General features: G+C 50.3%; 1 protein-coding gene across 1 annotated transcript; it reads left to right on the top strand.

Annotated features, from left to right (window-relative positions):
- The first annotated feature begins 1,614 nt into the window (after positions 1-1,614).
- On the top strand, positions 1,615-10,686 carry LOC125958242 (homeobox protein vnd-like). Its single transcript, XM_049691473.1, has 4 exons — positions 1,615-1,733; positions 5,814-6,607; positions 9,737-9,909; positions 10,069-10,686. The coding sequence occupies exons 1-4, from the start codon at positions 1,615-1,617 to the stop codon at positions 10,684-10,686; spliced, it is 1,704 nt and encodes a 567-aa protein (XP_049547430.1).
- Positions 10,687-17,357: the final 6,671 nt, after the last annotated feature.

Below are 17,357 nucleotides of genomic sequence, written 5' to 3'. Positions count from 1 at the left end.
GTTGCCGGGCTGCCTGGCCCTCCTCCTCCTCCGGACGTTGGCGATGAGAAAGAGGAAAACACATTTTATAAATCAATGACACGAGCAGGCGAGCGAGACAGAGAGAACGTCGAAAAAGAGGAAACAACGCGCAAAAGTAAATAGAACGCCAACGGGGCTAGCCTCCCCCCCTCCCGGGAGTAGATCATGCGCCGGAATACGCTCTGGAAAATGAAAAGGAAAACCCCGTTCGGATTCGGCCGTTTTTGTCCCTCTTTTTTCGTTCCCCGCGATTCCCGCGCAATTCGAGTGCTCGCACGCTTCTCGGGGTCCTTACGACCAACGCGGGGACCAGCACGGGGCCGGATGTAGAAGCACACGGTGCACAGGCGATGATGATCCCTTTCGAAAAAAGGACTTCTCCAACGCTTTACGACGCCACTCTCGCCATCTCGCCATCGGACTCGATGCCGCCATCTATAAACCCGGTTTTCCGGTTTTCCACCCTGGCCTGCGAATGGCCGCGCCTACTGCGGTACATTTGCTGCACGCTGATTGGTGCAATTTGAACCGTGCTCTCTCTCCCTTTCACTCTTGCTCTCTCTTTTTATCTCCCTCTTTTTCTCTCTTCCATTATCCTTTTGCTCATCTCGACATCCTTGGTTTTCGAGAGCCACATCCCGTCACTCACTGGCTGCCCCCGTGCGCGCATATCCTTCTGGCACACACACACACACACACACACACCTATTTACGGCTCGATCGATCCTGCCGGGCCCGGTTTGAGTGCCCGGTTTCCTCGTCCCTCGGGCTGAAGGACCCTCGACTCGTACTGGGCGTGGGCGAAAAGGAAAAAGGAAGCAGAAGCAGCAGCAGCAGCAGAACAAAGGAGCAGATGAGCAAGGGGGAAAGTTGCGGGGTTGCTCGAATCCCGGGGTTGTTGCTGTTGCTGCACGCGAAGAAGAGCGACGCGAGCCGCCGAGTGGTACGAGTGGTACCCACTTACCTCTCAAGTGAAAACATAATTTAGTTACAGTCAAGCACTGGCCATCAAGCCGAGACGAACCCAAGATCACGCGTCTCGGAGTGAGGCAAGCAGCTATGCGTGCGTGAAGAGTTACGAGAGTTGTGTGTGTTCCCGTGTTCCCGTGCATGTATTTCGGACATTCGTCACCAGTTGTGCATTACCAAGTGGCGACTGCCAAGGGCCAGGTTCTCGAGAAGTGCAATGAAGTGCAGAGTTGTGAAAGTATTTAAAGATTTTTTGGATTGAATGCTAAACAGAGTGCGAGCAAAAGATTGAAGCGAATATAAAACATCATTTACTTTAACCGAAGTGCAGCCTGTGGGGTTAGTGTCGTGTAGTGAAGCGGATTCAAAGTGGCCACCGAAAAGAACGAACCGGCCGCGGGCACTACCGCTGGTGCCGCTGGTGGACGCTCCCGGACACCCGAACCAGCAACAACAACAACAACAACATCAACGACGACGAGGACGTCGACAGCAGCGACGGCAACAAGCACTGTGGCGGCCGCTACCGTGGTCAACGGTGTGACACCCGGACAACCGGGTAGTCCGAGTGACGAAACGGCTTCCAGTCCCGGCCAAACCGTACTGCCCGACGGTCCGCAGATCATGGCGAGTCCCGCGACGGCTCCGGTCCTCACCTGGTCACCGCTACTCTTTCCGCCCTGGAATACGGCCCTTCTGCCGGCAGCGTTCTATCCCGTTGCTGCACTGCGATCACTGCCAGGGTAAGCCTACTTCATAAATTCAATTAAGTTTAAGCTCAATAGTATTCTAATCCTCCGTAGAATGCCGGAATCTTAAGTTAAATTGAAGAGTTAAAGAATTAAAACTGAAAGACGTTCAGACGATTGTCAGTAGTTTGATCCAATAATTCAATTTCTAGAGGATTTTCTATGACCTCTTTTACCTTCCAAAGATGCTCTCAAATGATTTCCAACTAAATAAAAAAAGAAATAAAAAAAATCCTACAACGTAGCTATCCAATGAACAGCTTGATACCGCAAATCAACGACCCATAAATCCTTACAGTCAGTGGACTTGTGTTGACAGAAAAATAGTTCACCTATATCCTCCAACCAATCCCGGCTGAATGCATCATAAATATCGTTCTTCCACACATTACTACATCCGCTTCCTGTGCTTGACCAGCAGTCTTGAAGGTAACTCTGCGCCTCCACTCTGTGCGCGATGCCTTTACGCTACCAAGTCAAGAGTTTGTTTTTTTGGCTGCCTATTGTTTAAGATAACAAACGCTCCAAGTGCGCGTGTGTACCTCTCGCTGCGTCGCCACCGATCCGGCTTTGGCGTGCCCGTGCCGTGATCCCATTATTTATCCTGCATCCCTCCTCGATCGCTGTTCGATATTTTTTATCTTTTTTATTGCACTTCCGGAAGCTTGCGCTCCGTAGGTGGTCAAGCGCACCGGAATTGGGATCGGATGCATTTAACGCGTTAATGTTACCGGATCGCTATATTTTCTTTTCAATGCGTTGTCAGTGACGATTTGTTTAAGGGGATGCTGACAGTTTATTTTCGGGTTGCTGACGCTGACTTTGTAAAAGTGAAAACTACGGAACAATGCCAGGAAATTGGAGCAATAAATTCGGATTAAGTACATCCGGCGAACAGATGCCACCGGTCTAGAGACGCAGACTGTGCACACCTGGTAATATCGGAGTTCCAGGTGATCTTTCGATGAAATCATAGATGTATCCACCCCAAAAAATGAGGCTTCAACGTTATTTCCTCAACATCAACGGCAACTCCACACGAGATCAGCAGAACTGACCTTCCTTCTCTCGAATGCTTGCTCGCTTTCGTTTCTTCCGCCCCTCGTTCTTCTCCGTGGACCCTGTTGCACATGTTGTCGGCATTAGCATAATCAGGTCTTTAAGGCGAAGGCTTTTCACGCTTGTCCATTTTTCGACGCCCAAATTCCGGATTTGAGGACCTTCGGCTTCGGCTTTCTATGGTTTCGTTAGCTTCCAAACGCATCCCCGGTGTTCCGGCCATCTCCGGCAAATGGCACCGGTATCCTACCGGATCAGTACATCGCTGGGTTCGACAACAAAGAATGTTTTCCTTGTATTGGCAACGATATCGGTCTTGGGATTGTTGTTTTCTTAACTTCGATTAGCATTCTTTGCGAGTGCCTTGAAGAAGGTGCGGAGCGATCCGTGGTATTGGTGACCTCAAGAGGAGCTTGGGAATTCCCCGCAACAAATCTTGCGCCTGTACGTTTCTCCTTGTAAATTGATCGATTCCTCGTGATGGAGGAGGAACGTAGGACTGTAGAAGTACGTATTGCTGATTGATGCTTGAGTGCAAGATGCACTTTACCTCTTCGCACCTGCTTGCTTCGCACCAACATGACCAAATGATCATAAGAATCTATTTGTGTGTGTGTGTGTGTCTTTGCGGGAGGATAATTTATGCGAAGCTGAAACTGTAGTATAATCATTACAAATGCAAATTAGGACTCCATCGAATGGGACAGAGACAGAGGGGCCGGTCACCAGATTTCAAGAACGAACTGTTAACATTTTAACTCAGAATCTTCTCGCCAAACACGTACACACACACACACACACACACAAACCTGAGGTCCTTGCACAGAGTGTGCGTGCTCGAGGGCCGCAGCCGCAGAAGTGCGATCCCACATTTTACGGCATCGGAAATTCCAACACTTCTCGGGATTCGGGATCATTATCGAAGGTACATTGTTTTGCATCACGTTCCAGCAGGCTGCGCGCTGGATCTTCGGCACGTTGGGCGAGTCCACAGTGCCACTTGCCCAGAGGCAACCTTTGCCTCTAGGATTTCCATAATTTCTATGAATCCTGCGCGAGTTCAACAAGTTTTCCCTCACCGACCGGAGCTGTTCGAGATGTCGTTGCGAGTCTTTCTTCAAGTTGTCCGAAAGAGAAAAAGAGAGAGAGGGAGAGAGCGAGTGAGGGAAGAGATTTGCTGCTACAAAATGCGGAAAACACGTCCTCGAGCTGCCGAACGCCCTACCCGCGCTCCCTTTTGCTCCCGGGGAGAATCCCGGATGTGCCGGAATTTCCCAGAAAACGCACGAACCTCGGCCACCATCACCATCACCACCACCACACAAAGTCCTGCCCCGGGTCCTGCCTGGGCCACCAATGCCGCCGGCGATCCTTTCGCCGGGCGGCAATTTGAATGAACACCTTCCTGGTGTTACGAGCGCGGGTACAGCGCTGGTAGCGAGTGAGCGAGTATGACAGTGTAGTGGTAGTAGTAGGAGGCACTGCACTCTCGACGATCTAGGTAGGCGAAGTCGTGCAAGGTGACGGTAGCATGCTGCTGGCCATGACCTACGGATCGGAGACAGCGATGCTCTGATCAACCGACCGACCCGGGGACCGGCTGTAGGTTTTTGGCGGAAAAAAGGGAGGGCCGGCCTGGCCTGTGGGCAGGTGACAGGCCCCTCGCCCCTTGGGCAAACACTCTCACCCTCGGGCACTCAGCGCTTGATTTGCATATTTTTTACACATTCTTTTTTTCTTCTGGACAAACACTTGTGGGTGGCCGGGGTGCATTTGCGCGCGGGATTTTCCCAACCCAGGGCCACGATCGAGGATTACGATGGCGACGTTTCTTACCTTTTTGTGCGCTGCAAGATTCGGTTCGTTCAAGTAGCCCAATCATAAGCTACTTGAAGGGTACTTGGTGGTCGAGGTAGGCGATCACTGACATTGACGCTAAAGTGTCAATCAATAAAATCCACATTTTTTTCTTGGGTGCTTTCCGCTGGTCAAATGTCTGGAACATCCTAAAGCATCCCCATACGCTACGTCCGAATGACCCCAAAAGACCCATTGTCCCCCTCCCAGAAGAGAGAAAAACGAAGAATTCAATAATAAATTAATAAGCCACATCATCAAACAAGCGAACAAAAGGGATGCTCGGCCGCAGGGAGAAGGTGTACAAATCATGGAATCAACATCGGTTGTCCACCTTTTCCGGCTCACCGGCACCGGCCAGCAGCCGAAACCGAGCACGCCTGTCCCTTGGCGTCCCTTTTTGTCATCCATCAAAAGGTTTTTAAATTAAAATCTAATCAAGCTACCGGTTTGTGCCGGTTTGTGTGATGCGGAGCCGAAGAAGGGACCAATAAAAAAAGGAGAGAGAAAGGAAAAATCCTCCGTATTACGCCCACCAAAAATGGAGGCTGGAATGAAGGCGAGCAATGGTGGATGCATCCATGGTCTTTTCCCCTTTTTTTTTTTGGTTGAGAAACCGAAATTGGATGATCGAGGTATATAAGCGATTATGCTGCTGTTCTCACCTTCTCACCTTCAGCTGAAAGGCGAACAAAGCAGGCTGGCTCTCGGCCACCGCCTCCGAGGCGATCACGATGACATCAATTTGGAGATGTGCCGGTTAATAAATCATTTCCCATTTCCCTGGCTGCCCTGGTATTTAGTAACTTCCGCGATGCCCACGCCGCCCGATGATCTGATTAGAAATCGGTCAGAGGTGTCGATGTCGAAAGGGGATGACGTCGTAACCGGCGATTTAACGCTCCTGCTCCCTGGTGCACGGGCCTCTTTGATTGACAGGGCGAGAATTTTGAAGGGAAAAAAGGTTAAAACGCGATCCCAGGCCGATCCTAGCATGCCGTGGGATTAAACGAATGGGGAGAAACAAGATGGCGTACACTATTAATCCTTTGATGGTTCTGTTCTTGGTTATTAAATTAATTTTACTTGATCAAACATCTCATCAGACCTTTTAAATTAATTTTCGATCGCCCCTTTACTTCATTTTGTCTTCACCAGATTCCTCGACAGTATGAAGCAACTCCCACAATCCCAGCGTACCACCAACACCGGTGCCGGCTTTCGTATCTGCAATCTGCTCGAGCTGGACAACGAGAAAAAGCAACAGCAGCAGAACACGAAAAAACGGAAAAACTCGGACTCACTGGACGATCGATCGGCCATCCACCGGTTAAGAGATGAGGAAGCCGGTACCGCCGATGACGAAGGTGACGACGAGGATGACGATACCGGATCGCGGACACACGCTACAAACGGACCGATCCGACGACGAAATGGTTCAATGATTCTACCACCGGAGGACACCAACAGCAATCCCGATGGTGGTCTGGCGAGTGGACCGAACAGTGATGACGATAGCAGCAGCAGTAGAGTTCAGCAGCGAACGCCTCGAAGTGGAGATGCGCGGGATGATCGGACAAGCCCCCGAGCCGGGGACAGTGGCGATGAGACGACGAGTGGCGGTAAACCGGCGACGGGGTTACTGGGAGCAGCCGGCTTAAGACCGTCGATGACGCTAGCCGAAGATCTGCACGCCCGGTTCGGCTATCCACTGCATCCGACTTCCGGGGCAGCAACGGCGCACCATCACTCTGCACACCCACCGCCCCATCATCCACACTTTCCACCGCACCCGCATCATGCGGCGGCACAGCATCTGCAGCAGCACGTCGTCGCTCACCTGACCGGACCACCGGCGGCACACCCTCACCATCATGCGGCGCACCACGCACTGTTCCACGGGCTCCCTGGCGTACGATCCTGGCCGTACGATGGCTGCAATACCCTCAATGGTAAGTCTGTCAAAACGTTACCGCCATCGGATTCGAAACGAAATCCGATTAACACCCTAGACTTAAGGTGCGATACTAGCGTGCGACGCCGGATTGGACGAAACACTGTAAGTCCCTCTAAGCTCGAAGCTGTTTACTCTGGCCAAACAGCTCGATTCACACTCCCGTTCGTTGTTTCTCGCGATAGTTCATAGTTCGCGATGTTCCGGAAGTTCATATTTATGCCAAACTCGAGGGTGGACTATCTACTGGATCGATTGGATCGACTGGATTGATCGAACGAGCTAGAATTGCGTTCAGCAATGGCCGCAGCCAACCGACCATTCGACCGTGGACCAAATGACTTCTCAAACAATCGAAACAATAGTGCAGCTGCATCGGCTGACCAGCTGACTTCCATTGTGGGAAGTGGGCCAGTTGTTTGGTCCAACGGTTGACCATCATGGCAGCATGCCATGCACTTCTAGCCATAATGTCCCCGGTGCAACCCAAATTATATAACGACACACAACACGCCACACATTACACGCCACAATCGATTCGTAATCGATACACCTCGGTTCACCAGGACACCAGGAGATTTACAACTTCCGGGGTCCTGCGCGTCCTGGTGTGCCGTTGTATTGTGTGCTCACAAAATATCAATTAGAAATCAATCACCGAAATCGATTTCGAGGGCTGAAAGAGAAACCCCCGAAGCCGAACTCACGCCGGTAGGCCACCGGTCCCGTTCCCGGTTTTTACTGTATTGCTCCATTACATAACCTCAAAATGCCGACCAAGCGGCTCGGTTGGTTCGCTCGGCAAACCCAAAATGGTCGTCCTCCAATCGGGAATATCTCGCCTTGGCGGAACTGTCGAGCGAAACGAAACGGGATCGATCCGGCTAGGGATCCCTGCTGCAATTTCGGGCATTTTGTTGTTCCGGACCCCGGGAGTGGCGTTTTTGTGTTGTCCAAAGCGGGGACGTGAGAGCAAATGACAGTTGAATTGAGCGCACGATCGTCGTCACCGAAGCACCGAAAACGATTATTATTCCTCCCTTTGACAAACCGAATCGCCGCTGCACCGCCGCTCAACCAAACAACAACTCATTGCAGCAGCTGCTGCTGCATCTCGGTGTCCTTGTCCAGCTGCTGGCAAAACGCAGCTACAAAACTCGACGAGGAAAAAAAGGCTTGACAAAAAAGGACAAATCCGGCGCGCTAAAGCCACGGTGTTAACATAACGCCTTTTTCTGTGGCAACCCCTCGTGATCGCAAAACTCGAATACGGAAAACAGCCCCTTCACGGGAGATTTAATGGAAGTGTTTCTGTACAACTCTCCTGATTTGTGGAAGGGCAACGGGTCTACGGATTCGATACGCATTCGCGCTGACACACCTAGCGCGCACTAACGGGCCAGTCACTTTAGGGTTTGAAGAGGTAATCAAGCCCTGCAATGTTGGGTTGAGTTTTTTTCTTCTTCTATTATTATGATGATGCTCTCCTGGAGGAGTGCAGCGTTAGAGCGATTAATACTAGCTAGGCCTAGCGCTTAGCGCGACAGACCTAAAGTAGTTGTTTGTTTAGGGATCCCGATCTCGACGAGGATGAGAACGTTAGAACTGCTACAGACCGGAGTGCAGCGGGAATGGAACGCCATTTTGATCGTGGCGAGGTATGCTTTCGTTAGTTTAATCCTTGCTGGAGAGAGGGATAGAGAGGGTCTGTAAAGAAGCGGTTGAAGAGGTGATTTGTCCATGTGTCGTTTTAGGCAAATGTTAGCGTACGGGCAATGGTTTGATAAATTGAACTTCATCCATGTGTTTATTCAGTTTAAAGGACGCGTTTTTCGTTGTATTTTAGTGTTACTTTAATGATTTAACGCTATCATTCACCGATTGAAGGGCCTCAACAATATTTTTTAATGAGAAACTTGTTTAAATATTGAGTTTCTTCATGTTTTTTGTGTATGAAGATCTTTAATAGAATGCATTCTCGATAGCAAAAACATCGAGAATTCGTTATCCGCTTAACAGATAAAGTACTAGATAAGAAAAGAATTACAATATTGCCCCCAAAAACGCTCAACTTCGCAGCAAAAGCCGAATTGCCGCCATCTGAAACTGCTCGAACAGCTCCTTCGAGCACTTATCCTTGTGAGTGTCCTCGACACTCAACACAGACAAGGACACTCAACGCGCATACACAAGGGGGCGGGATTTAGCCGCGCGCACACTCCCGAAACGGTCGTCCTTTGTACATAAGTTCAACATCGCCCTAGACCCTAGCCCCTAGAATGCCACCATCATCGACGGGGAAACCGAAAAAGTTGCTGAGAAAGTGTTTCCGGAAGCAATCAATTCGTTCACTCGATTCTGATAATCCACATCACGAGCGAGCGAGATGTTGATGTTGGTGAATGCTTTCTTCACTAACACACACACACACACACTCCCGGACACGGCCACTAAAGTAAGGGAAAAGAGTTTTCCCTTCGCATTAATAATCGACTCGAATGTCATTTATCAATTTGACCGGAACCGCGTACCGCGCGGTCTGCTTAGCGTCACCTCACCTTTCCTCTTTCTCTCTCGCTCTGTCTCATTAGAAGTGTGTACAGTGTGGTCGACGGGGAAGAGATCCGCATCATAAATTATCTCCTCTATATGGCCACGGTTAAAAGCCATACTTCCCATTTCCGGCTATTCTCCCGGTTGCAGTGTGTGACATAGAGAGGAGGACAATGCCGAGGCCGAGCACATCCCTAGTAGGCTTTAACAGTTGTCGTAGTAGGCTGGTACTGCATCAAGGTCACGCGAGACAACCATAGACAGGGTAGTAAACGATATGGACGTCATGCTGTTCGTGATGCACACCTTGCAGGCCCACCGCATGACGCCTTGCCAGTGAGACCACACACACACACACACACACACACACACACACACACACACACACACACACACACACACACACACACACACACACACACACACACACACACACACACACACGCACGCATAGAATAAGGCAGATGCAAATTGACAATATCCGGATCGACCGGAAAAGTCGAGCCCCAGGCGGAAGTAACACCCCCGGAGTCTAATGAGCCTTTTTTCCGTTCCCTTCCCTCCACATCCACAGCATGCCATCAGCAACAGGCCCAGCGGTTGTTCGCGCAGCAGGTTAGCCCAGCAGACAGCACGTCGCCAGTGCACTCGGAACGATCGTACCTTGGCAGCAGCGGAGGTGGAGGTGGTGGCCTATCAGGCCATTCGACCGCCACCGGTACCGGTACCACTACCGTCGGTGGTACAGTAGGAGGAAGTTCTATCGATGGAACACCCGGTTCTCACCTGGTGGTGGGTCGTGCCGGTTCAGCGATGCGCACACCGAGCCCATCCTCCGACTCGGACCGGGAACACCATCACCATCATCATCATCATCACCTTCACCATCTGCACCATCATCACGGTGGTGGTGGTGGTGGTGATGCACACACGGAAAACTCGGACGATGTGGACATCGAGGAGGGCTGTGATGACGATCTGATCGACATGATCGACGATGCGGATGACGGACCCCACGGGCCCGGTGGTACCGGGGGCGGCGCTTCGATGGGTGGCCACAAAAAGCGGAAGCGACGTGTTCTCTTCTCGAAGGCGCAAACGTACGAGCTGGAGCGACGGTTCCGGCAGCAACGCTACCTATCGGCCCCCGAGAGGGAACACTTGGCCTCGTTGATCCGGTTGACGCCGACGCAGGTTAAGATCTGGTTCCAGAACCATCGGTACAAGACGAAACGGGCGGCGCACGAGAAGGGCGTCATGGATCACGGTGGCCATCACGGTGGCAGTGGCGGTAGTATGGGTGGTTCTGGAGGACTGCCATCGCCGAGACGCGTCGCGGTGCCGGTACTAGTGCGTGATGGTAAGCCCTGCCTCGGTGGTGGTGGTGGTGGTGGTGGTAAGCCACACGATCTCCTATCGGCTGTTCCTGCGGCTGCTGCCGCTCATCTGCAACTACCACCCGGGTTCCAGCATGCCAGCCTGTTGCATCATGCGGCCGCAGCTGCCGGTCGATGGTGGTCGTAGGTCTGGGCGCCTTAACTCCAGACGCTTGTAAATAGTAGCTCCTTACGGCCGTAAAGGTGAAGTCAGATCATCAGACCGAAGCGCAGAATCGATTCTGCAGCAGTTCTCTCATTAGTTCCGTAAGGTCTCGTTTGTGTTTGTGATCCTGTTGCTACTAGCTGTTAGCTGGTGGCTAGGTGACGTGTAGATACATCAGCACCAAGTACTCCCGCAGGAAAGTGAATCGTTTAGGTAATAGTAAGGGGTGCCAGCTGGTTAGCTAATCCCGGAGCAGCTGAGAGAGAGAGAGGAAGAGAGAGAGTCTCGTAGTATTTAAAGACACAGTTTCTAGTTAATCTATGTTATTATAGTCTCACGCAGCACGCGAACCCCCACAATGGCAATCGATGTACTAGAGATGATGCGAGGTTGTAAAAGTCGAAAGAATCGAGCGAGCGAGAGAGAGAGAGAAAGAAGAGGAATAAAAGAATTAACAACTTTTTGTCAAAAACCCTAAAGAAAATTATAAAGTTCAATGTGACATTCTGTTGCTTGAAATGATTTACAGGTGCATCGAGTGACCTGTGAGAACTGAAGTGTCCTTCAAACTCCTGTCACAAAGGATCACTGTCAGGCGTCATGGCTACGAGACAACGCTGTCAACTGTCCCTCATCTGCCCCAGCATCCACGCGGAGTGATTTATCGAGCCAAAAAACAGGCATGCAGCTAATGCCATTACGCTACGTTTGGAACTCGCTCGCATCGCTTTGGTCCGCGGAGTTGAGCCGGAAATCAATAGGATATTTCCTTCCCAAACACTCCGCTCAGTCCCGCGCCTAATTGTACAAAGTGTTTCCGGTGTCGCCGGGTGATGTGGTCCCTGGCCCTTATTCGACCGACTGGCCGAATAAAAAAAATCCAAAAAAGTCAACCAGCGCATAGCAGCATAAAAAAGGACCTCGTAGCAGCAACAATGGGTTGCTGCTGGTCTCCCGGAAACCGGAACCGCCCCTGTCATCGGTGAAAGGAACGTGCAAAGGCTCAAAAATAGGAATCGCCGTCCGCCGCGGCCATCGATCGGTATTGGGTGATTGGTGTTGCGCTCCGGTGCCAAACAATGGACCAATGAAATCGGGCCTACCGACGGGCGGTCTTCTCGCTTCGTCTTCTCCTCTCCTTACAATGCCCGGAAGGTGGAATTGCCGGTCCGAAAGTCAAAAAGTCGATAAACCGGATGTCCTTTCGGACTGAATAGGGCTTATAGACAGCGGAACATCGAAACAGAGAGAGAGGGAGAGGGAAAGAGATAGAGATGAAAAAGGAGGACACAGACGAGGGATGCCACGAGTTTTCTTTTCGGGAATTCCCCCAGGAGTGGACTGGACCAGTCGGTTCCGTTTTATGGTCATATCACTCGAGACATCAGGACATCAAACTTGAAACGCACTCGATGGGCTTAGCGTGGCCACCAAAGGAAAGGCTCAAAGGCGGTCCTCTAAAACGGCACAATGTCTCTGTGGGAGCGAAGCGAAACTAGAGCCCCTGGAACCTCTTGTGCAGGTTGTCGTACTCACCTTGCACAAGCGGTCCCTCGTGCCACTCTCAAACACTTGTTTTGTAAGGACCTCGCATTGCACGTATCCCGGCTAAATGGACGGAAAGGTGCAGTGTGCGCGTTGTGCACTTGAGAGGCTCTTCTGAAGTGTCCATACACTCGGCGGAAGTGGGCCCAGGTACAACAGGTCAAAGTCGCGAAAGTCGATCAATCATGGAAGGTTGACTTTTTGGACGTTCCAAATTCGATGGGAACCCTTGATCCGGTTTGTTGGATTTTGATTCGTGATAGGACACACCACACAACTAATCGTGTGAAAATTCTGCTTCAGGTCCAAGTACACACAGATGTCACATAGAGGATCCATAGCCTCAATTCAAAGGAGAGTGTGTACTGCTTGACGTACGTTTGAATGGATACACCACAATGCAATGGTTCTTTTGATAATGTATGCTAGATAAATATGCGATAGTGTAGGCGCTAGAGCGATACACAGCATTCATGTAGTCCGTGCAAGTCATACCTGCTACGATACCATCCATAGAACCATTCATCAATTGAAGATCCTGTAGACAAAGGAGCGACCATTCTGATTCAGTGAGCGAACTTCCTGGCCCCGAGGAAATCCGAATTTGGTCAAGCATATACTCTCTACCAGTCTGACCAGTTGGAAAGCCAATCTCATCATTCTCCCTTCTCATCCACGCTGTTGAGTCATCGTCCTTTCTGGGCGCCTTATCGGAACAGCGCGCAGTCTAATGAGTGGACGGTTTTCATGCTGGACACTGGACACGTCATGGACTGCTGGACTCGTTGGATTCGTGGATATTTGTGTTTTTTAGGTTAGATCACCACCAGGAATTCGAGGCGAATCCTGTTCCAAAAACCGCTCCATCAGCCCAGACCAACGGTGACAGTATCACTATCATCCTCAGCTACGAACCTCCACTTTTATCATCAGCCACAACACACAAAAGGCACACACATACGCGTTGTGGTAATCTGTTCTCGTTTTGCGTTGTGTTTTCCTTGTGTTTTCCTTGTGTCCACTAGTATATATCCCTCGAGGACACCGGGTTACCTTTGGCCATTTGTGCGCGTGTGTCTCTTTCGCATAAATTCACATTATGTTTGCCCGGTGCGCCCATCCGGAGTACGGTGAGAAGGAAAAGAGAGAGAGAGAGAGAGAGAGAGAGAGAGAGAGAGAGAGAGAGAGAGAGAGAGCTGGATCTGCGCTGGATTCCAGGGAAATGTCGCGACGACCACCAGAGGGCAACAAAGCGTTCCACCAGAGGGGTGCCGGGAGCTACATCCTTCGGTCTACGCTATCTCACACTCTACGCTTCGGTTGGTTTTTATGACTTATGACCTTCCATTCCATTAGGACGCCCGGCGAACCAGCTACTATACTATAGTGTCGCGTTCTGCTTTTATCATTATTTTTATTCCACCCATCATCCTTATTATTGTTCGCCCTTGTTCTGCTCGTCTTCCTCCCACCGATTGCCTCGCCCGGGCTACGGTAACAATGAAAAATGATCGGGAAAATATGTTTTTCCTTCCCGTCCCGTCTCGTCTCGTGCTGGTTCCTCTGGTAAGCGCGAGTCTTACAAATCGCCTCGCTGGGAGGGTTGGAAGTGCCAAGTCGTGCGAGATGTCCTTTTTGTCGCGAACATTTTTTTTTGTTGCTTTCGCCACTCCCTACCACTCCATGAGCGGGGAGGGCCGATCGCCCTGTTATCTTGGCGGTCGAGCGTGAAGAAGCGCCACTGGACATCACCGTGGACCATTTAATAGTGGGACCCTTTCATCGTACGACGTGTCATGTCATGTGCGGATTATCATCCACACTTCCGCTAGCTGGCCATCATGAGTGTCCGTTTTGCATGCCCGTGTGTGTACGGCCTCTTCAATCGCGCCAGTGTTTTGCGCGCCGGAAGTTTGGCCATAAAACGGATAACGCACACAAGCTGGCTACGAGGGTCACTTCACGCACTGTTGCACCGACACACGGCCTGCTGTACGGAGAAAGAGTAGAAGATTCATTCGCTGACGGCAGACGGAAGGCGATCACTGGCCACCGGAAGCGCACTGGTAACCGAACGAGGGATGGAGCTCCCTTCGTTCCGATTCACGCGTTTGGTCATAAGGTATGGGTAATTGAGTTTTAAAGTTGATTTTTCAATTGAGCACACACGCACACGCATCGGCATACGTTGGCGCGTCCGGCACGTGCCACGCTGGTTCCCAATCCCGCCGGCTAATAAGTGAATGCGTGGCGGTACACTTTGCCGGTGGCCAGGTCGGTGGCCACCAGTGCCAGTGCTCTGTTTGGAAAGTGGTTCGTAATTAAAAACGGAAGCGTAATGTACACCGATTTGTGCTGGCCAAAATGGGTGTGGATGGTGCGATGCACCACCGGTTATGATGTCACCTTGGAGGCGAGTTAATGCACCACCGGAAAAGGGGGCATGAGAAAGGAAGTGGATGAACTTGGAAATTCTTTTCAATAGGGTCCGGGGAGTAATTCTGCTAGTGGTATGCTGGGTGTGAGAAATGGTTTTGGATTTAATGAAATCAAAACAGTAATGATGGTGGCTACACAGCAAATCGAATTTGTATTACATAAAACGTATCTTATGCTGATATGACTTATGCTCTCTGCTATCTGTAACAGATAGCAGACAGTTAGCTATGACTAGATGTTTATCTGGTATTAATGTTTCTTCCATATCCATAAGGATTGATAAAAGTGCAACAAGATATTATTCCCTGGATAAGATTGTTCTTTTCAGAGTGACACGTATAATTCGTAACAAGAGATGCTAGCGGTGTTGATTGTGTGCTCATTTTTTTCAACAAAACTAAACACCCCAACAGCTGAAATGTTTAGAAAAAAGATCCTTTCCTGATGTAGCAGCTGATTTCTTTCATTCTCGTTACTACAATCGGGCCCTCCAACTTGTTGATGATTCAATTGGGTTGGTTTCCATCAACAGAGACATAAAACTGGGATAGGAGTTCCAGTGAAAGCCTTCCTAAAGCACGTTCGTGACACACCTGGCCTAGCCGTAGCCCTAAGCCCACACCTTTGCAGGCCAGATGAGCATAATTTCCATCGAAATACCGCCGACCGATGGATCAATTCACGTAAGCCCACTTCAGTTCCACCTTGACGGGCATCATTATCCCTGCTAGGGGTTTTCTCAGAAATGCAAGTCAATCCAGAGAGAGAGAGACTCACTAGTCATCGCATCGCACCGTGCGCCCCCATTAGCGACCGTCGTTGAGGGTGCGGTGCTCTAATTTACATGCTGGAGAAGGGATGGACAATTTATAATCATAATGTTTGATGGTTCACGCGGGACGAACGATGGTTTCTTTTCGAGGAGTGTCATCATGATTACGTGGCTAAAAACAATCGAGCAACGGAACACGTGCCACGTGACCGTGGTACGGCCGACCGGACGTCGCCGGCACGAAAGTGCTCGTTGGCGGATGAAATGACACGCACCCTCGGAACGGCGCACAAAGGACAATATCGTTTGCATATTGACAGGACGCATGGATCCATTTGCGATGGCCGTGATTGATTCAGAACCATGGGATAAATAGTGAGAGTCCAAAAAGATGACAATTTAGAAGTCTTTCGACATTATTTAATGTAGCATAGCACCTCCAATGTGCACTATCCATCATGAAGGTCCTAGAAAGGACCAACACATGCTCGACCAACACACCCGTACACTGTTGTCAAATGTCACCGCATTCCTATCCTCGTTACCTTCCCTTCCCCGAGGATTGTAAAGTAATTTAAATTTTACCCACAAAAATAAAGAGGAAAAGGAAAAGGATCCTCGAGGAGCACCTGCGTTGACCGGCGCAGCGACAAAGAAAATCAAATTATCGTAATCCGTTTGCTGGTGGTGTGGGCTTGTCGGTCCCCTGTCGAGATGACCCTGGCCATTTCAACTGCTGGTGCTGTGGCCGGATGTCCGGGAAGTGGCACCGAAAGCACTGAACCGTCAGAGCGGTCCAGGAATTTACATATTTTCCAAACAGTTAACGGTAAAGCAATTACGGTTCAATGAGCAGCGGACAATGCGAAGCTGGGACATTAATTTAGCTTCAAGCACACCGAGTCGCTGCTAGGCCTCGGTTGGTTATTGTTTCGTTTGAGCTGACTAATTGGAATTGGTCCCGGGGACGGACTGGGACTGGGAGGTTTTTTGCGGCATAAATACTCGGAAGCGATGCTTTATAAAGGCTCTTTGCCGGTAAGCGGACGGTAATTGAAGCGAAAAGCAAATAGACGCTTCACGGGATCGACAACAGAATCCTTATAAGCTGAAAAAGTCCTGTAATTTAGATATAAATCATGCAAAAAAATGATAAAGCAAACATGATAATGTTAATAAATGGAGAATGAATTTTGCTTCCGAAAAACGGATCCTATCATCACTTTCATCGACCGAATGCCACGTCCCCCGGATTCCATTCCCTTTACGATTAAGCTGATACGCTCTTCAAACGGACGCGTTCCTGACACCTTCCTGCCAGCGCTATTGATATCCATTGTTCCTCATTAGTTATTTCACTAATCACGTTTCGTTAACACGCCACATTACAGTCCGCACCTCCATCCATCTTCTCCTGCGCCGATTCGGTGGCTAAATGGAAACGAAGAAAGGACCAAACAAACAAGAAGCAACTAAAAGAAAGGAAGAAACATCTGCCCAGGCCAAGGAATCGCTGCTGGACTGATACGGACGATTCGAACGTGAGGCCATGGCCTCACCGAAGCCATCGACAAACTCGAGCGTCACTCGAGCACGTATCGAACAACACACCAAACAACGTCCCTCGCATCGCTTGTCCTCGTTTCACGCAATACCCGGAAGCCGCACCATTCTTCGGGCCAGTTCTGCCACCCAGTCCCGGAGGGATAATGATGATAACTTTATTTTCGCTCCCAGTCTAGGATTGGCTCATATCCGGTTCCGGCTCCGATTTCCATTCACAATACATCCCACGTCTATATGCCGAGGGTCCGCTGGCCCCCCGATAAACGCGCCTTCACGCGCCCGAGGACGACGCGCATGTCCTTTCGGCACTCACTTTCACTGGGTTGAGAGG

This window comes from Anopheles darlingi, chromosome 3, assembly GCF_943734745.1.
Source record: "Anopheles darlingi chromosome 3, idAnoDarlMG_H_01, whole genome shotgun sequence".
NCBI lineage: Eukaryota > Metazoa > Arthropoda > Insecta > Diptera > Culicidae > Anopheles > Anopheles darlingi.
This window is presented reverse-complemented; position numbering and strand designations above follow the sequence as displayed.

What these genes read in the sequence shown, in the direction of transcription:
- LOC125958242 (XM_049691473.1), top strand. Translation starts at nt 1,615, where the DNA reads ATGGCGAGTCCCGCGACGGCTCCGGTCCTCACCTGGTCACCGCTACTC. An exon ending in TGGCTGCAATACCCTCAATG is followed by an intron (nt 6,608 to 9,736) that starts GTAAGTCTGTCA and finishes CCACATCCACAG; the next exon opens with CATGCCATCAGCAACAGGCC. An exon ending in CCACTACCGTCGGTGGTACA is followed by an intron (nt 9,910 to 10,068) that starts GTAGGAGGAAGT and finishes CATCATCACGGT; the next exon opens with GGTGGTGGTGGTGGTGATGC.